Source organism: Carcharodon carcharias, chromosome 2, assembly GCF_017639515.1.
Source record: "Carcharodon carcharias isolate sCarCar2 chromosome 2, sCarCar2.pri, whole genome shotgun sequence".
NCBI lineage: Eukaryota > Metazoa > Chordata > Chondrichthyes > Lamniformes > Lamnidae > Carcharodon > Carcharodon carcharias.
This window is the reverse complement of record NC_054468.1, coordinates 172,794,669-172,813,685: the sequence shown is the minus strand read 5'-3', so window position 1 is coordinate 172,813,685 and position 19,017 is coordinate 172,794,669. Positions and strand designations below refer to the sequence as shown.

Genomic DNA, 19,017 nt, shown 5'->3' with positions numbered 1-19,017 from the left:
CTTCTGACAGTATTATATTCTTTTTGTAATTTAACAACCAGAACTATGCACACTACTCTAAATATAGTCTGACCAAGGTTCTACAAAGTTTAACATAACTTCTCTGTTTTTGAATTCTAATTCTCTTGGATTGAATCCCATTGCTTTGTTTGTACTTTTTATGCTTTGTTAACCAGGTTTACTATTTTTAATAATTTGTGAATCTGCATCCCTAGATCTCTTTCCAACTTTATCCCATTGAAACACTTACTTTATTTCCCCTACCAAAATTCACCACCTTACCCTTATCTGTGTAGACATTAATTTTCAATTTACATGTACACTCCACAAGGTTGTTACTGTCTTTTTATAGTTTGTTACAGTCTTCCTTAGTATTAACAATATGCACCAACACCATACCCCCTAACCAATTTTGGTCTCATCAGCAAATTTTAAATTTATACTCCCAATTCCCAAGTCCAAATTGTAAATGGTGAACAATGGTGGTTCCAGCACTGATCCATGTATAATACCACCTCCTACCTTCCGTCAATCTGAGTAATTCCCTGTAATTCCCAGAGCTCTGCTTTCTGTTTTGTAGTAAGTTTGTTTCAGCTGACAAATGGTAAATAATGGGGATAATCTTTGAAGGTGGCTGGACAATTTGATAAGGCTGTTAAAAAGCATACGTATCCTGGGCTTTATAAATAGAACTATACAGCACAAAAATTAGGAAGTTATGGTAAACTTTTAAAAATCACTGCTTAGGCCTTAGCTAAATTAGTGTGTCAAATTCTGGGAACCACACTTTAGAAAGGATATCAAGGCAATAGAGAGTGCAGAGGAGATTTACTTACTGATATGGAGAGAGCAGAGAAGATGATTTGAAATAATTGGCAAAAGAACCAGGGGAAGATGAGGAGAATGTTTTTATTTTAAACACAGCTAATGGTTAGATCAGGAATGTATTACTGTACCTGAAAATATGGTAGAAGCAGATTCAATAGTAACTTTCAAAAGGAAATTAGATACAAACACTTGAAAAGGAAAAAAGTTGCACAAATTTGGGGAAAGAGAAGAATGGAACTACTCAGATTGCTTTCAAAAAGCTGGCACAGACACAATGGGTGGAATGGCCTCGTGCTATTTCTATGATTCTGTTAGTAGTTTTTGGTAGAAATTACACATTCCAACCAGCTATTGTTAAAATAGTTTTTTTTCTAATCTTGCTTTTATTTTTTCTGCAGTTGTTTTAAGTTTTTGTGCTGTCATTACTGTCTCACTGACCAGTGGAAATGGCATTATTTACCCTTTAATATTCCTTCATATGCTTAAAGGCCCATATCAAATTATCCCTTAATATTCTTAACTCAAGTGAAGAGCCACTTTTTCAAGAGTCTCAGTTCAATATTCAAAGTCTTAATTTAGTTTGGTTCTGTTTTTGGAAATGACACTTGGATTACATATTAGCGGGCAGGTTCATCTCCTTATCCTTGTACAAAAATCACATCAGGAAGTTTACAAAATACCATTTTTTCCAAAGGCCTTGCAGATTACTGAACTATGTAAAAATGCCCCAAATGTTATTTTGGCTCTGCAAGGCCCAATCCAGTCTTTGTTGTTTTCCAAGTAATTGTATCATAAATATCTTATTGTGTTTCTCTGCTTTGGTACTTATACTTTATACCTGTAAATAACTATTTGTTTTATGGAAGTAAAAACCATAATTCCATTGTAGCATCATTATAACGAAGCTGCAATGTCAGAAGGCAGTACACTCTGTTTCCTAGCATAAATTCTGAACATTTAAATATACATTTTCATATGCACTGTTTGGTTACTGCCTCCACCCCAGCATCATTCTTCAGCTGAGAAAGCAACCCAGTGACCCATTCCTAATCTGCTGCAGAAGCAATGTCACCCATGATTAGATTACTAAAAGGTGTGCAAAGGCCAACTGAAGAGGACTTGCATCTTAATTTCCCTTGTCTACTATTAAGCAGAATATCTCTGATTGAAGACATAGTCGAGACTGAAAAATTACAAAATAGAGAATTGTGGGCAAAAACCCAATTCACATTTGTGAAATATACTGGAATATTAAGGTATCACTTAACTGCTACAACGTACACCATAGTGCTATCTTAAAACAAGGGGTGGGGAGGGAAAGAGAAATAAAGATGCACAAAAATGTTAATGTTTTGTAAATGCTTTAAAAAGGCAAAGGCCACAAAAACTATTACCTAGTATAAGATGAAGCTTGGTGTCTGTCTGGAAGGCATAGTGCAATGTGACCAGAAAAGGAGACTGTCGAATATGTTCTAACACCTGCCGTTCTGTCTTGATGTGCTCAGTTGTTTTTGCTTTTTGTACAATGGAGGCCTTCTTAAGCACTTTCATTGCATAGAGTTTGTTTGCATCGTGGCCACTGATTTTTCTGACCAGGAAAACTTTCCCATATGCTGCAAACGATAGCAAAGCAAAAATGAATAAGTTAATAATTATAAAGTATCATCGTTTTTCTCCTACTAGTCATTAAAGAACAATGGTCATCAATTACTCTATAACAGAGTAATAGATATTTAAGATTATCTTAAGGTCACAAAGTCTCAAGGCATGTTAGCTCTTTAAGATGCTGCACCATCAAAATAACCTCGTCACCGTCACACTTGAATGTGCAAGGTGATGCATGACATTAATGCGTTTTCATCCTTCCTTCCTTATACATTTCTGAAAAGCATTGTGTTCCCACTTTGTGCCTACACCCACTGATGAGACCAGGAACAAAGTATTGGGAGCTGCTCCAAGAATCGATATTCAAAGCTACTTTGCGACACAATGCATTTATACCAGTAATTGGGCACTGTTGGGGTGCCAATATTTATTTTGTCACAGATATTCAATGTTAACTTTTTGTGCAAAAAGTTTGTTGCACCTCAACAACATGGAATGCTAAATTAATTGTAATCCGTACTGCTTGTACCCAGTTTACATTCTTAATTTGTGTGGGAGGAAATATAGTATGAAACTTATCCTGTAACAAACTAATTCCTTTATTTCACCAAAATGTTCCAATATCTGTGATCTAATGTACTACAGCTAATTAATACCTCAGCAATTCATTCAGTGAGTATCTCATCCATGCACACCACAAGGATTCCTGCTCTTGATTGCTGTCCAGCAACTCCTGCTGGAAATGCATGTTTTGGACATGCTGTCGCTATTATGTCTCCTTGAGGTCAAACAGCCTGTTAACAATCCCAGATGAATAATGGCCAATTAGATAAAGTATTGTAGTGCAACTGGTGCCTTCTGACCTGTTCCGCAGGAAGAAGTCATTCTTTCAGTAAATATGGGCATTAACAGAATTTTTTTGGAGACTTTTATTCTGAAATTTATTGCTTAAAAGCAAAAGCTATGTACTACAGAAATTTTATTTGCTGGTTAAACTGAGATAACTGGTCTCAGCTGGGACAATATAATTGGCCTTTGTGTCACTGGGTTAGGCAAGGAAAAAAAATGCTAGTTACGCTCCAAAAACATTGCCAATGATCTCGGCAGGAACTGTCCCTGTGTTGATCTCAGTGAGGTTAGGATCCGGCTTGGCTATGACAATACTAAAATCAATTAGTCTTGTGGAAGAAAATTATTACAATGAATGCATGTTGTGTGATTTTTATTTCTTCTGACAGTAGCCAAACAACTTGTTTACCAAGGGTGTGTTTGCACTGAGTCAAGTATATGCACCTGCACTCTGGTGGATAGAATATACATGTCTGAAGAAAGTAATTATACTTTTAACATGCTCTTCTCCACTCCCATTTTGTAAGTAATTTCTCCTTTTTGCTAACATTGTCTTATGATATGGCTATTTATACAAAATAAAAAGCTTGCTCCCTGACATCAGGCTCACTATTAAGCCAGATCATAGGAGGAGCTTAAGAAGATATTTTGTGCAATAGCAATTCAATGATCCATCTCTCTGACTCTCTGGTCAACTTTTTGGACGTTTACTTCTCAAACATTTAGCAGTAATAACTAATTGCAGTCAGTGTAGTGTAGTTGAATTTTAAAGGCAGGAGCTGATTAGTATTTTTTAAAAACATGATGCCACCACCAAACACATCTTTCCTTCCCCCCCGGCGACATTCTGCAGGGACCGTTCCCTCCGGGACTCCGTGGTCCACTCCTCCATCACCCCCTACACCTCAACCCCCTCCCACGGCACCTTCCCATGCAACCGCAGAAGGTGCAACACCTGCACCTTTACTTCCCCCCTCCTCACCGTCCAAGGGCCCAAACACCCTTTCATGTGAAGCAGCACTTCACATGCACTTCCCTCAATTTAGTCTACTGCATTCGCTGCTCCCAATGCGGTCTCCTCTACATTGGAGACACCAAACACAGGCTGGGTGACTACTTTGTCCGCAAGCCTGACCCAGACCTCCCTGTCGCTTGCCATTTCAACACACCACCCTGCTCTCATGCCCACATGTCCATCCTTGGCCTGCTGCAATGTTCCAGTGAAGGTCAATGCAAACTGGAGAAAGAGCACCTCATCTTCCGATTAGGCACTTTACAGCCTTCCGGACTTAACATCGAGTTCAACAACTTCAGATCATGAACTCTCTCCTCCATCCCCAGCCCCTTTCCGACCCCCCTTTTCCCAATAATTTATAATCTTTTTAATACATTTTTAAAATATATATTTTTCTTCTCCCACCTATTTCCATTATTTTTAAATTTATTTCCACCCATTGCTTTATCTCCACCTTCTGGCCTATTTTGATCCCTTCCCCCCACCCCAGCCCCACTAGGGCTATCTGTCACTTGCTCGTCCTGCTTTCTACCCTTAATGTCGCCATTAGCACATTCCTTAGCTAATATCACCACCGTCAACACCCCTTTGTCCTTTTGTCTATGACATCTTTGGCAATCTCTTCTTTGCTTCCAACTATCACTGGCTCTCTATCCAGCTCTACCTGTCCCACCCCCCTTCAATCAGCTTATATTTCACCTCATTTCCATTTTTCCTTAGTTCTGATGAAGAGTCATACGGTATTCCTCTCCAGAGATGCTGTCAGACCTGCTGAGTTTTTCCAGCTATTTTTGTTTTTGTTAGCATTCTTTAAACTTTGGAATGAATTTTACCAGCCCTCTGGAATTGAACTGAAAGGTAGGATGGTTGGTAAAATGGTGGTGGAAGGCACCGGGAGAGGAGCCTGACATCTTCGTGCCATCTTGGCATTTTATCGGAGGGGGAAACCTCAGTGGAATGGCTGCCCACTGGGCAGCCAATGTGCCACTGAAGGGCCCACTTAAAAGACCACTTCCACTGGTATTATACCAGTGTTGGGAGGTGCCATCACATTGGGAGATTGCCAGGGCCTCTCAGCAGTTCCTGGGTGGGGGTAATTAGGGGTCCTCCTTTATGCCAGTCCATGGCCCAGGGAACAGCTCCCCCCCCAGCGCCATTGGTCAACATCACAGCTATGACACCACTGTTGAAGATGCTCCTCCTCACCTACGATTGCCAAAGCCTGCCTGCCTGGCCCTGTCTCAAAAAGCTTACCTTGTCGTCCCTCTCCTTGTTTCCTCTCCTTAATTGGACTGCTGTCCTGATAGCAGCCTTGCAATTTGCTGCTGTTGGTAAAATGCCGTCCCTGGGTCCTGCCACTGGCCAGCACAAGGCTAGCCCTTGCTTTCTGTCCTGGCGGTGAGACTTCTTCCCTCGTGGAAAAATTCAGCTCTTTATTTCCAGGCTGTAGGCAAACCAAGCCACAATCAGGGAGTGGAGAGGAGAGGGAGGAATCCTAAGATTTGGGGGCGGTGGGGAGAGGTCAAAAGAAAGCAATCATAAGCCTCGTAGAGAGGCAGATAGGCAAGATTGGTAGCGTTGTGGGTGTGGTATTTGATGGGGTTTGAAGCAGGTTCTGTGCAAGGGCAGTTACTGCCTGTATCGAGTAGGCTTCCTTCAGCCACTGGGTGTCCCGAGGCCAAGAAAACTTGGCTGGTTGGATTAAATTTAAAATGGTGATTAAACATGAGGCATGCAGCCGAATTTATGAAATATTTAAATTGTGAACCTGCCTCCTGGGAGTGGGTTGGTTGCCTAGCTATCTGTCTTGCCTCTGTCCAAACTGGAAGTCTACTGGTCAGAGTTGGGAATCAGGTTAGCATTTTAGCAATCCACCTGACCCAACTCACCCAATTTTGGGGGTTAAGTTTCTCAATGTTTCACTAATATATGCTGGAAAAAAAATCAGTCTTAGGGCATAATTCTCATTCTTTTTATTTCAATGCTTTTCCTACTACATCTCCTCTTCCAAGATCTTTTGTTGAACTGGAGTTCAACAGGCACTAACACTACTTGCAACTTCACCCAAGCAGCATTAACTTTTACTTGCGAGATTCAACTACAAATGTCGACCACATCACAGTCAAGCCAGATCTTATCCTCACCTCACATCAACACAGGGACAGTTCCTACAGAGATCACTGGTAGTGATTAGGAGCACAAATCTGGCCAATTTTTCCTTGCCTAACCCAGTGGCACAAAAGGCTAATTAGATTGTTCCCTACTGAGATCAACTAAATCAATACAAAACATAGGTTAAACTTGGAATTTTATGACATTTGTGGCTTGCTGAACCATTTGCATTTTTTTTTAGTATTATGTCAAGAGATACAAAAAAACCTCATCCAACACTCACCTCCTGTTCCCAAAACTTTTAGTAGCTCAAAGTTTTCTAATCCAACTTTTTCTCTGTGTCCAGTGAGGTTAGCTGCCAATTAAATTAAAAGTACAGGATGAAGTAGCAATATAGTGCACAGCAATGCAATCATTCACTTAACCACAGAAACCCAGCAGTAAGGTTGTTAAGCCATTTTTCACAAGGATGTCAAGATGGAAAACGCACACGCTGTAGTTGTATGGGCTGATACACATCATCCTCAGGATACTTTTTATGACCCAGGTTCTGGTATTTGTTTTTAAAAATATATGAGTTGCATTTAAAAACTTTTATGGTGTCCACTGTGTGCAGATGCGATATTGAAACCAAAGAAGAGAGCCTGAACTCAATGTAATCAGGGAGTAGCTGGATGGTAGAGTTACCAGGAAGAGAGAAAATTAAGAATAACTTATTAGAGTAATTAAACAGTTATGAAGGACTAAGTAACAGATGGTAGGAAGAGGCCTACACAGTAAATAATATTACAAAATAGAAGGCACAGGGCAGAATTTTGCCCCATCGGTGGGGGGGGGGGGGGGGGGTGGTGGTGGCGGTGGAGTTCAGAGGTGGGTGCGTGTGCAGGCGCGCCTCCGATCGGTGCCCCCAGTCGGAGGCATGCCGCCATTTTACGTGGGCCCGCCCAGCGTGACGTCTGCCCAGCATGATGCTTTCTGTGCAGAAGGAATTCCCTAAGCGGAGTGCGTGGTCTAAAAGAGCGCATTCATCTCCCTGAGGCTAAGTGCTGCCTCAGGGAGATCGGCGCCAATTTCAAAAGTGTTAATAATAGAAAAATAAAATTTCCCTTACATGTCCCCTCATGTGACACTGTCACATGAGTTGGGACATGTACAACACTTTTAATTAAATTTTAATTAAATTTTTAAAAACCTACATGAAACCTCATTGCGCCCATGGATGAGGTTTCATGCTTTTTCTGAAGCCCGCCAACCTTAAGGTTGGATGCGCAGGTCCTTTAACTAATACAATTACTTTTTAAATGGCCTCAATTGGCTGTTGACAGGTTTGCTGGTGCACAGCTGATTCGGCTGCGCCCCCGCCGACCTGAAAATTGAAATGACACAGGAGTTCCGCCCAACGTCATCCCGCATCATTTTGTGTGTCGGCATGCAGGTCCCGCCCCCGCACATCGACCGGGAAATCCTACCCACAGAGAAGCAAGAACATTTACAGTTTCTGCTTTGGGCACAATCAACGATCAGGGTGTAATTTGAATTTTAAAACGTGTTTTCTTAGGTTTCTGCTCCATATCATTTGCATACCACCAAATAAAATCTGCTACACAAGGCAGCGCAGCTGGACAGTAATCTCAAATGTAATTTTAAAAAGAACTATATTTTGATAAGTACTTCTTGATATATTTAGAGTGGCAATTTTGTGTAGTTTGATTAATACAGCTGAGATGAGTTTATGACAAAAATAAACATTTTTTATCAGTGTCAGTTCTCAACTGTGAGTAAGCCAATTTTTAAATTACTGAATATTATTTTAAAAAAATTACACAGAAACATTTGCTAGCTATCTTGGAGTACTGTTATGACCAATACAGTTGGTAAAGCTGAGTTATTTAAAAATCCCAGTAGGAAACTTTAAACAACTGTCATAACTTATAATTTTAAGTGTTATGTTTGAGATGCAACTCAATTCAGGAATCAGACCACCGGTTCTCGAGGTTTTACATTAAACTAAATGAAACATTTTATTAATCTGCACAGGTTAAAATATATACACACATGGCTACAAATTACTACTATCATAACTTTTAACAAATTCCCAAACTAATCTCCATTAAGGCAACAGCAACCCATAGGGCAAGATTTTACCGTCGGCGAGTGGAGGCGGGGCCTGCTCGCCGACACGTAACATGACACGGGATGACATCGGGTGAAACTCACGACATCACCCTGCCCTGGTTATATTTTCAGGTAGGTGGGGGCGCAGCAAAATCAGCTGCATGCCCGCCGACCTATCAACAGCCAATTGAGGTCATTGACAGAATCAATTAATCAACTAAAGGACCTGCCCGTCCAACCTTAAGGTTGGCAGGCAGGCCAGGAGCCCTGGTGGCAACTAGAAAAAACATGAAACCTCATCCACCGGCGGGATGAGGTTTCATGTAGGGTTTTAAAAATTTTAATAAAGTTGTTATTGGAAATTATGAACATGTCCCAACTCATGTGACATTGTCACATGAGGGGACATGTAAGGGAATTTTTTTTCTATTTTTAATATTGTTGAAAGTAGAGGCGATCTCCCTGAGGCAGCACTTAGCTTAAAGGGCAGAATTTTCTGCCTGTCGGGCGGGCGGGCCCGACCCAATCACAGGCAGGCGTGGAGCCAATCACCGACAGCAAAGCAAGTCGCACCACCATTTTACATGGTCGGGCCAATTAAGGCAGGGGGAATCCCTAATAGCAAGAGTGCGCTCTTTCACGCATGCACACAAAAGAGCGCACATCTCCCTGAGACTAAGTGCAGCCTCAGGGAGATCGCTTCGACTTTAAAAGCTATTAAAAATAGAAAAAAGAAAAATCCCTTACATGTCTCCTCACATGAATTGGGACATGTTCATAATTTACAGAACAACTTTATTACAACTTTTTAAAACCCTGTATAAAACCTCATCCTGCCACTGGATGAGGTTTCGTGTTTTCTCTATTTGCTGCCGGGGCTCCTGGCCTGCCTGCCAACCTTAAGGTTGGACGGGCAGGTCCTTTAATTGGTTAAATGATCCTGTCAATGACCTCAAGTGCCCATTGAAAAGTCAGCAGGCCCGCAGCTGATTTTGCCCTGCCCCCACCTTCCTGAAAATTTAAACGGGGCGGGATGACATCTGGGGTTCTGCCTGAAGTCATCCCGCGTCATTTTACATGTCAGCGAGCAGGCCCTGCCCCCTGCTCACCGACGGCAAAGTTTGGCCCAATGTTTCCACTTAAGAAGTTTCTGCAGTTCAATTCTGTTAGTAATAGTACAACTTGGCCACCCTACAACAAACTGGCGATGAGGATAAAACAGGATTGAACAGAACAAATCAAGTTGAAAAGAAATTGGCACTGTACCTCATTATAAGTGTGATTAAAAGTAGCAAGCTCCATTAGAATTGAATAAGTTATCCTCTCTCAAAATGCTACAATTTGGGGGAATTGATCCTTTTGAACAAGCCACTGATGATTGGTCTCAATACATAGAGCGCCTCACGTTCTTTGTTCAAGCGAAGGAGGTTACCGGGGGAAGGGAAGAGGCAAGCAATCCTCTTGGGCAGGATCTTCCGGTCGGCGAGCAGCGGCGGGGCCCACTTGTTGATGCATAGAATGACATGGGGTGACATTGGGAGTTTGGGGCGGGGCCCGCTCGCTGATGCATAGAATGACATGGGATGACGGGTGAAACTCCCAACGTCACCCCGTGTCATTTCCATTTTCAGGTCGGTGGGGGTGCAGCCGAGTCAGCTGCGTGCCCACCGACTTGTCAACGGCCTATTGAGGCCATTGAAAAACTAATTAAGGTCATTAATGGACCTTCCCATCCAATCTTAAGGTTGGTGGGCAGGCCAGGAGTCCTGGCGGGCTTTGGGAAAAGCATGAAACCTCATCCACGGGCAGGATGAGGTTTCATGAGGGTATTTACACTTTTATCAAATCTTTAAATAAAAGTTATGGACATGTCCCAACTCATGTGGCAGTGTCACATGAAGGGACATGTCAGGGAAATTTTTATCATTTGTATTAAAAATTTTAATTCCGAGCCGATCTCCCTGAGGCAGCACTTAGCTTCAGGGGGATCTGTGCACTCTTGCGCATGCATGCGTGCAAGACCGCACTCCCAGCTAAGGGAATCCCCCCCCGCCTGCACAGAGAGCTCATAGCACTTCCTGGCAGATGTCACGCTGGGCAGGCCTTAATTGGCCCACCCATGTAAAATGGTGGCAGGAGGCATGCCTGCCTGTGCCTGCTCCTGCACTTCCCCCCCCCAATGGGGGGAAAATTTTTCCCCTTAAGTACTTCTGGGAGCAAAACATACAGTTTGATTTGAAGTTTGATGGCACCCAGTGCCCCAGATTCGAAGAATTGCGATGAATTGATGGGCCTCGTGAAGGGTCACTTTCAACCCAAGCCCTCAGTCATGATGCAGAGGTTCAGGTTTAATTCACGAAATAGAGGCCCGGATGAGGCAACTGCATGCTATGTGGCAAATCTGAAGCAGCTAATGGCACATAGTGGGTTTGGTACGACTCTGAACGACACGCTCAGAGATCATTTAATGTGTGATGTGAAAGAGAACACAATTCAGGAAAGACTACTGTCCGAAGTGAATCTGGATTTCAGGAAGCTGCTAGAGATAGCACTGGCCATGGAAAACGCAGTAAGAGATTCACAAGCAATACAGGGTGCACAAAATGGTGCCACATTGGGCGGGAAACCTCAAGCGAAGTGGCGCGAAAAAGTGAGGCTCTGCCGAGAAGCTAGCCAAAGAATAAAGAAAAATAACTTAGCAGCAAGTTCGAAGGATAATTTTAATAAAGGTGGAAACAATCAGTCTTTATGCAATTGGTAATTTAAAAAAGAAATCGAATGCTACTATTGTCATAGAAATGGACATATGATGAGCCAGTGCAAGGAAAGATTCAAGCAGGCTTGTAAACAAAGGAAGAAGCCCAATGAAATCTACAACGTAGAAGAGCCTAAAACAACAAATTCTGACATTTACCTGTTGTTTAATTTGAAAGTTGGAAAGGCAGAACCAATATTTGTCAGTGAAAGTAAATGGCAAACCTGTTAAAATAGAAGTAGATACAGGAGCAGTAATTGGGGAACATGCCTTCAGATATTTGAATAATGGTGAACATCAATTAAGTTTAGAACAAACAGCTGCCAAGCTAAAAACATCTCCGGTGAAGACATTCAAGTAAAAGGCATGAGCAGGGTAACTGTCCGTCATGGAAGCCAATTGGCTCAACTACCCTTGATGGTAGTAGGTGAAAGGCCAAGCCTCCTGGGGTGAAATTGGTTAAAGGAGATTTAAGTTAGAATGGTCTGAAACTTTCCAGTTGAGAGCAAGTGGATTACCAAAGCTACTTAGACAGTACGCCACTGTCTTCAAGGACGAACTGGGGAAAATCCAGGGTCTGCAGGCCAAGAGTTATGTGGATCCAGAAGCAACCTCTCGCTTCATGAAGGCGAGATCGGTGCCAGACGCCCTGTGAGAAGAAGTCGACACTGAGCTGAATGGGCTAGAGAAACTGGGTGTTATACAACCTGTTCAGTTCTCAGAATGGGCAGCACCCATAGACCCTGTCCTTAAACCTGACCAAAGTGTCAGACTTTGTGGGGACCACAAACTGATGGTTAATAAAGTAGCCAAGCTGGATAGGCACCCCATTCCAAAAACTGAAGACCTGTATGCCAAGCTGGCAGAAGGGATAACATACACAAAGCTTGACATGAGTCATGCTTATCAACAACTAGAATTGGATAATGCCTCCTGGGGATTTGTCACAATTAATACCCACAAAGGGTTGTACCAATATACACAATTGCCTTTCAGTATCTCCTCAGCTTGTGTCATCTTTCAGAGAACAATGGAAAGCTTACTCCAGGGACTGCCCCAGGTTGTCGTCTATTTAGATGATATATTGGTAACAGGATTCACTGAAAAAGAGCATTTGGCAAACTTCGAAGACTTAAAACATTTCTTATAAGCTGGAGTGCGTTTAAAAAACAAAGAAAAGTGTATGTTCCAAGCAAGGGAGGTAATCTATATGGATCACTAGGTAGATTCACAGGGCCTCCAGCCGGTTAAGAAAGTGAGAGCCATGAGAGAGACACCCGCACCAAAGAACACCTCAGGGCTCAAATCATTCCTAGGAGTGATCAACTATTATGGGCAGTTCTTATCCAATTTGTCTATAGTGCTGGCTCCCTTGCATTCTCTACTCAGTAGAACCAACTTTGGTCTTGGGAGGCGCCCCAGAAAGAAGTTTCCATAAAGGTGAAAGAATTGTTTCACTCGTCCAATCTATTAGTGCATTATGATCAGATGAAAGACTTGGCGCGGACATGTGATGCATTGCCCTACAGAGTGGGAGCAGTGCTATCTCATTGGATGGATGATGGCACAGAACAACCAATAGGTTATGTATCAAGGACACTCACCACAGCAGAAAAGGGATACTCACAGATAGAAAAAGGACTATCCATCATTTTTGGTGTCAAGACATTTCACCAGTACACACACGGCTGCCATTTTACAATAGTTTCAGACCACAAACCACTGCGAGGTTTGTTTAGCGAGGAAAAGGCTATACCACCCAAAGCTTCAGCAAGAGTACAACAATGGGCCTTAATTCTGGCAGCATATCAGTAAACTTTTGTACATTAGGCCTGGCAATCAAATCACAAACGCCGATGCCGTTAGTCATTTGCCTTTATAAGAAAATGATGAGGATGTCCCAGTCCCACGGGAACTTGTTTTACTGTTAAATTTCTTAGATTCCTCACCGGTATGTGCTCAACAGATCAGAGACTGGACAAGTCGGGACCCAGTCCTATCTCAAGTACGAGAACAAGTGCTACATAGTTGGTCACAGGAGCCTGTCCGTATCTGATGAAATGAAACCGTACTTCAACAGAAGACGTGAAATAACCAGTTAGGGATGGCATCTTATTGTGGGGTGCACAAATAATAATTCCTCCAAACGGAAGGGAGCCTCTTTAAGTTGAACTCACAGTACCCATTCAGGAATTTCCCGAATGAAGACCATAGCACACAGCTATTTATGGTGGCCAGGGATGGATGGCGCAATAGAGAGAATAGAGAGTATGGTAAAGCATTGTGGGCAATGTCAGCAACTACAAAAGTTGTCAGTGACCACTCCATTACACCCATGGGAGTGGCCAGGTAAACCCTTCATGTGGTTACACATTGCCTATGTTGGACCGTTCCTGGGAACAATGTTTCTGCTCATAGTCGATGCCCATTCAAAATGATTAGACGTATATGAGGTGAAGTCACCAACGCGGGTGCTACAGTTGAGAAACAACGTCAAGTTCTGCCATTCACGGACAAGCAGAACTAGGCTTTTCCGATAGCGGCATGGCACTTCCGAGTGCTGAGTTTCAACAGTTTAACAGCCTCATGTAAAAACTGCACTGTACCACCCTTCCTCAAACGGACTGACCGAAAGGGCGGTCCAAACATTCAAGAGAGGCATGAAAAAGCTAACTGGTGATTCCTTGGCAACCAAGTTAGCACGCTTTCTTTTTCATTACAGGACTACCCCTCACACAACAACAGGTGTCACACCTGCGGAGTTATTGTTGAAACACCGTCTCAAGATGAGATTGAGCTTAATAATGCTGAGTTTAGAGGGAAAGGTTGAAAGGAGTCAGGGAAGCCAGAAAACTAGACGTGACTAAATGCGAGAGGAAATTTACTGTGGGAGAGCCGGTATACATGAAAAACTTCAGGGAAGGACCAAAGTGCTTACCAGGTGAAATAAGTGTGGTGAATGGACCTCTCTCTTACCGTGTGGAGTGGAGAGCCAGATCATCTGTAAATATGTGGACCATTTAAAGGGAAAAAAGAGACAAATCATCAAGATATGGTTCCACCGGTGACCATGGCAGGGTGTGCGTTTCCTGTTGAAGATACTCAACCCAGGCCTGACATGTCTGATGTTCCTGTAAGAGTTGAAGACACAAGACTGCAAGTGCCCACCAATGTACCTGATGTTCAGGCAACTCTGGAAAAAAAGGCTCCTTACAAAGAATTTGAAGTTGTGGAGCTGCGATATTCCACACATACTGAGAAACCACCTGAAAGACTGAACTTAGAAATTCCTTACCCAGTGTAAATATTATGTTGTCTTGAAAAACATGTACTTGTAAATATAGTATGATAGCCGAGTTAAAGGGAGAGGAATGTAGTAATGTTTTTTTTTAAGTGTCTAATGTACCTTTAAGAATAATACTTGTTAGGAAAGATCACATGATCTGTAGTAACCAATAGGGGAGTAGCACGCATTACCTCAGTAGTCAGTGTAAAGATAGAGTTGGAGTTGAAAGCACACCTGTAGTTGCTGCTGAGTATATTGTAAATAAACTTAACACTTCCACTCAAGAAGTGTCTGTAGTTCAACTCTTTTACTAATAGTACAACTCAGCTGTCCTACAACACAGAGGAAACTCTCAATGATGATCAATTCATCCTGGGGATGCAGGTGAGCTATTTGATGGGGCCAGTTTCTAGCACAATGATTTCTGAACCAGGACAAGAGATCGCAAAAACTCTTATTTATGCTGGACGTAATTTACGATACATTCCAGAATCTTCTGCACTGGCTTCTCATGAATTATGCTAAAAACAGTACAACTGAGTTGAAACTCTCTCTCCCGGTGTCCTTAATATGTATAAAATCCCAAAATGTTTCACAAATAAGCATAAGGGAAAACAAATGCTGAGCCTCAATGAAAGAGTTTAAGGAGGTTGACGAGATGGTTTTTCAGGAGGTATTTAAAAAGTGCAGAAAAGAGTGAAAAGCAATGGTCCCTGTAGGGTGTGCGACTTCACAGCTAACCAAAACTCCCCGCACAGGGTGCGCACAAATCGGTCTGTTCGTGAGCGCTTGTACGCGGACGCACCAAAAATATTGGAGGGAACATTAGTGGAGAGACAGAGATGGTTAGCCAGAGAGCTTCGAGGGTAAAATAAGACACCAAAAGTGCGTGGCCAGAGCACGGGATGGGGTCAGTGGGGGAGGCCACAATCAGTCTTCCTGATACTTGACATTGGACAAGCAAATGAACAGCACAGAGGCAGTCCCTGATAGAGAGGTAGAGCTCTGCATCACCAACGTGCATGTTAATATTGACGTGTAAATGAGCGAAGACCAAGGTGGGGGGTGGGTGGTGGGGAATGGAAAGAGGTAAAAAGAAGCCAATATAGCAACATAGTACCTACAGCTGCTTTTACATACTTTCCATTGGCTGGTTCCAAACCTACACAGGTAGAGGGGCTTGGAAACAAATATCCTGCCTGTGCACGTTTTTGGAGATGATGATTGCCAAGGCAATCTGAAAAACCAAAAGGGAAAATAAAAAAAATGTTGCTACACTTGTACATCAATTTTTTTCTCAGGGATATGTTTTCTTCCTTAAGGTATTTACCTTAAGGAGAAAAAACATAACCTTCAGAAAAAATTGATGTACAAGTGTAGCAACACAGGCTGCAGAATCCACCCATTTCAATCAGCAGTTTGCAGTTTTGCTTCAGAGATACATATCATCATAGCTTAAATAAGATTACCGAAATTTGTTAGTTTTCCATCAAGCAATTAGGATGCCACTTAAAAAAGGAGCTCTGTCTTAGAGGTAGAAAAATCATCGTTGCTGCACCATTTCGCCATGCTTAAAATTATACTTGTGCAACCAGAGAAAAGAGCATCATGAATCAATGATAATGGAGAAGTTTGTTGGACAGATTGACTTTGTCTCATCTAAAGATGGCAACATGATGTTGAAAGGCTTGAAAAAGAAACAAAATGGAGGAGAAAAGCAAAGAATGGAGAAACAATAACATTATTTAGTGAAACAACACAAGCATGTTTTGCACAGTCCATTCCTGTTATAAAGTTGCTTTACTGGTTGAAAAATAACAAAATTATCCAGTTGTTCAAATTAAGCAATGTTAATGAAACAGCATAAAACACCATAGGAATACCAAAAAGCACCAGGAAGCCAGTGAAGCAATAACAGAAATGCATGTTATTGAAACATGATCACTGTATGAGCTATGCAATTTAAAATTCAGTCATTCTAAAAACAAATACTCATTGTAGTTTTTCTTCTGATGATTGCACATTTATCCTTAAAATGACAAGCGCAGAGAAATAAAAAATATAATACTGCGGATGCTGGAAATCTGAACTAAAAACAGAAAATGTTGAAAACACTCAGCAGGTCTGGCAGCATCTGTGGGGAGAAACAAAGTTAACAGTTTAGGTTGATGAACGATTATCAGAACCAGTTAAAGTTAAGAGATATGGATTTTGAGTAAGAACCGAGTCAGTGAAAGGGAGGAGGGTGGGAAAATAAATAAAAGAGGTCTGTGATAGGTTGGAAGGTGGGAGAGCTTAAGTAACAAAAGGGTTGATGGTGCAAGGCAAATGGAAATAGCAACAGGACAAGTAAAGGGACAAAAGATATGAATGGCAGCATCATGTACAGATGCTACGAAAATAACAAAAGAAAAACCAGGGAAAAACCAAAACCAGCATAGAAAATGGAATCAAATGGGGGCAGAGATTACAAACTGAAATTTTTGAATTCAGTGTTGACACTGGAAGACTGTAGACTGCCTCTTCATGATTCTGCTATCTATATTTCCTCATCTTTTGTTTCTTTACTTTCCCCATTAGCACTTCCTTTTGCCTTGCACCATCAACCCTTTTGTCATTTAATCTCCAGCACCTTCCAACCTATGACGGACTTCCCCTTTTGTTCTTTTTTTCAACCTCCTGTCTTTCCCTTTGAAACCTTTTACATTTCTAACTTTTCCCAGTTCTGATGAAAGGTCAAGGACCTAAAATATTATTTATGTCCCTTTCTCCACAAAAGGTCTTATTGAAACATAAGATTCTGAGAGAGTTTGACAGGGTAGATACTGAGAGAATGTTTGTCAGGGAATCTAGAACTAGGGGGCACAGTTTCAAAATAAGGGAGAGGCTCCCATTTAAGATGGAAATGGGGAGGAATTTCTTCTCTCAGAGGATTGTTAATCTTTGGAATTCTTTGGAATCTTTGGAATACCAGTGGAGGCTGAGTCATTAAACATATTCAAGGCTGAGTTAGACAGATTTTTGATCTACAAGGGAGTCAAGGGTAATGGGAGGATCAGAAAAGTGGAGTTAAGGCCACAATCAGATCAGCCATGATCTTATAGAATGGCGGAGCTGGCTTGATGGGCAAAATGGTCTGCTCCTGCTCCTATTTCTTATGTGCCTACCTCAGACCTGCTGAGTACTTCCCATCATTTTCTGCTTTTAGCGCAATGAAATGTTAGCTATTTCCTCAGTAACTGATTAGAATTGGAAACTATGACTGTGGTGCAAAGTTAGTTTCTGAACTTTCATCTGCTTGCTAGAACCTCTCATTCTCACTCCCACTAATAGAAGTATTCTGTAGAACATAAACAATGTTTGTCAGTTAGCAACACAGATGCCAGGAGTTCCTCATTAACACCGTGAATGACTTCAAACCTTATACTGCCGTATTAATTGATCTCAAGTCCATAGATATCATGCTGAAGCTGTACAGCATCCTGTCAGGCTGCACCCGAAGCACTGATTACAGTTACTGTTGCAGTCACAAAAGGGCGACATGGAAGTCAGAATTACGGCAGACGAGGGCAACCACACTGATCAACACATCAAGCAAGAAGAGTGACTTTATATCGTAAGCTTCATAGGCCTCAAAAAGAAATGGACCTGATAAAATAATTAACGAGACAGTTGAGGCTAGCACATAGGACTCAGTTAACAAATAACTGGTGATGGGTATACATTTGAGTTCATATTCAGAAGCATGACATGAAAGAGAAGTGGCTCTCTTCATCCAAACCCAACTTGCAATCTCAAAATATAGCAACTAATAAAAGAGACAGATCAACAGTGTAGTGATTGCCTTCTTGTGACCTGGGGCAGCATTTTCCAGTTGCCGTGCAGGGGCGGGCCCTACATGCAGACGCATAAAATGACGCGCGATGACATCGGGCGTGCATCGCACGCCATCACAATATTTCATTCGGCAGGCACGCGCCAGAGTCAGCTGTGCGCCTGCCGAAATGCAAACGGCCTATTAAGATCATTAAGAAATCAATTGAGCCACTTGAGAACGCTGCCCGTCCAACCTTAAGGTTGTCGAGCAGGCGGAAAGCCCAAGCGGCCATCGCGTTTTTCAGGAAAACTCATTCATGAGCGGGATGAGGTTTCCTGAAGCTTTTATTAAATAAATAAATTAATTTTCATAAATATAAAAACATGTCCTCACTCATGTGACACAGTCACATGAGGGGATATGTTTAAACAAATTTTAAAATCTTTTCTTTCATTATTTTAATATCCATTCAATCCAAGCTGCCTCAGGGAGATTGCTGCGCTCTTTCACGAGCATGTGCGAAAGAGTGCTGGCCCCGACTCTCCCTCCTCCCCCCGCCCACACAGGTAGCGATGAGCACTACTGGCCGCATATTACACTGGGCGGGCCTTAATTGGCCCATCTATATAAAATAG

At 42.1% G+C, this 19,017-nt stretch overlaps 1 protein-coding gene across 5 annotated transcripts in view; it reads right to left on the bottom strand.

The window, feature by feature from the left end:
* LOC121269538 (ribosomal protein S6 kinase alpha-5-like) overlaps positions 1–19,017 on the bottom strand; it is an 89,129-nt gene that overhangs the window by 31,799 nt on the left and 38,313 nt on the right. For 4 of the 5 annotated variants that reach the window (XM_041174223.1, XM_041174206.1, XM_041174214.1 and 1 more), the window contains 2 exons: positions 6,693–6,764; positions 2,223–2,441 (listed from right to left, as the gene is read on the bottom strand). In XM_041174223.1, coding sequence (XP_041030157.1) covers positions 2,223–2,379 — 157 coding nt within the window. In that variant the 5' untranslated portion in view covers positions 2,380–2,441; positions 6,693–6,764. Of the gene's footprint in view, positions 1–2,222; positions 2,442–3,089; positions 3,228–6,692; positions 6,765–19,017 lie in introns of those variants that run through there. The other variant, XM_041174237.1, reaches the window with a different exon arrangement.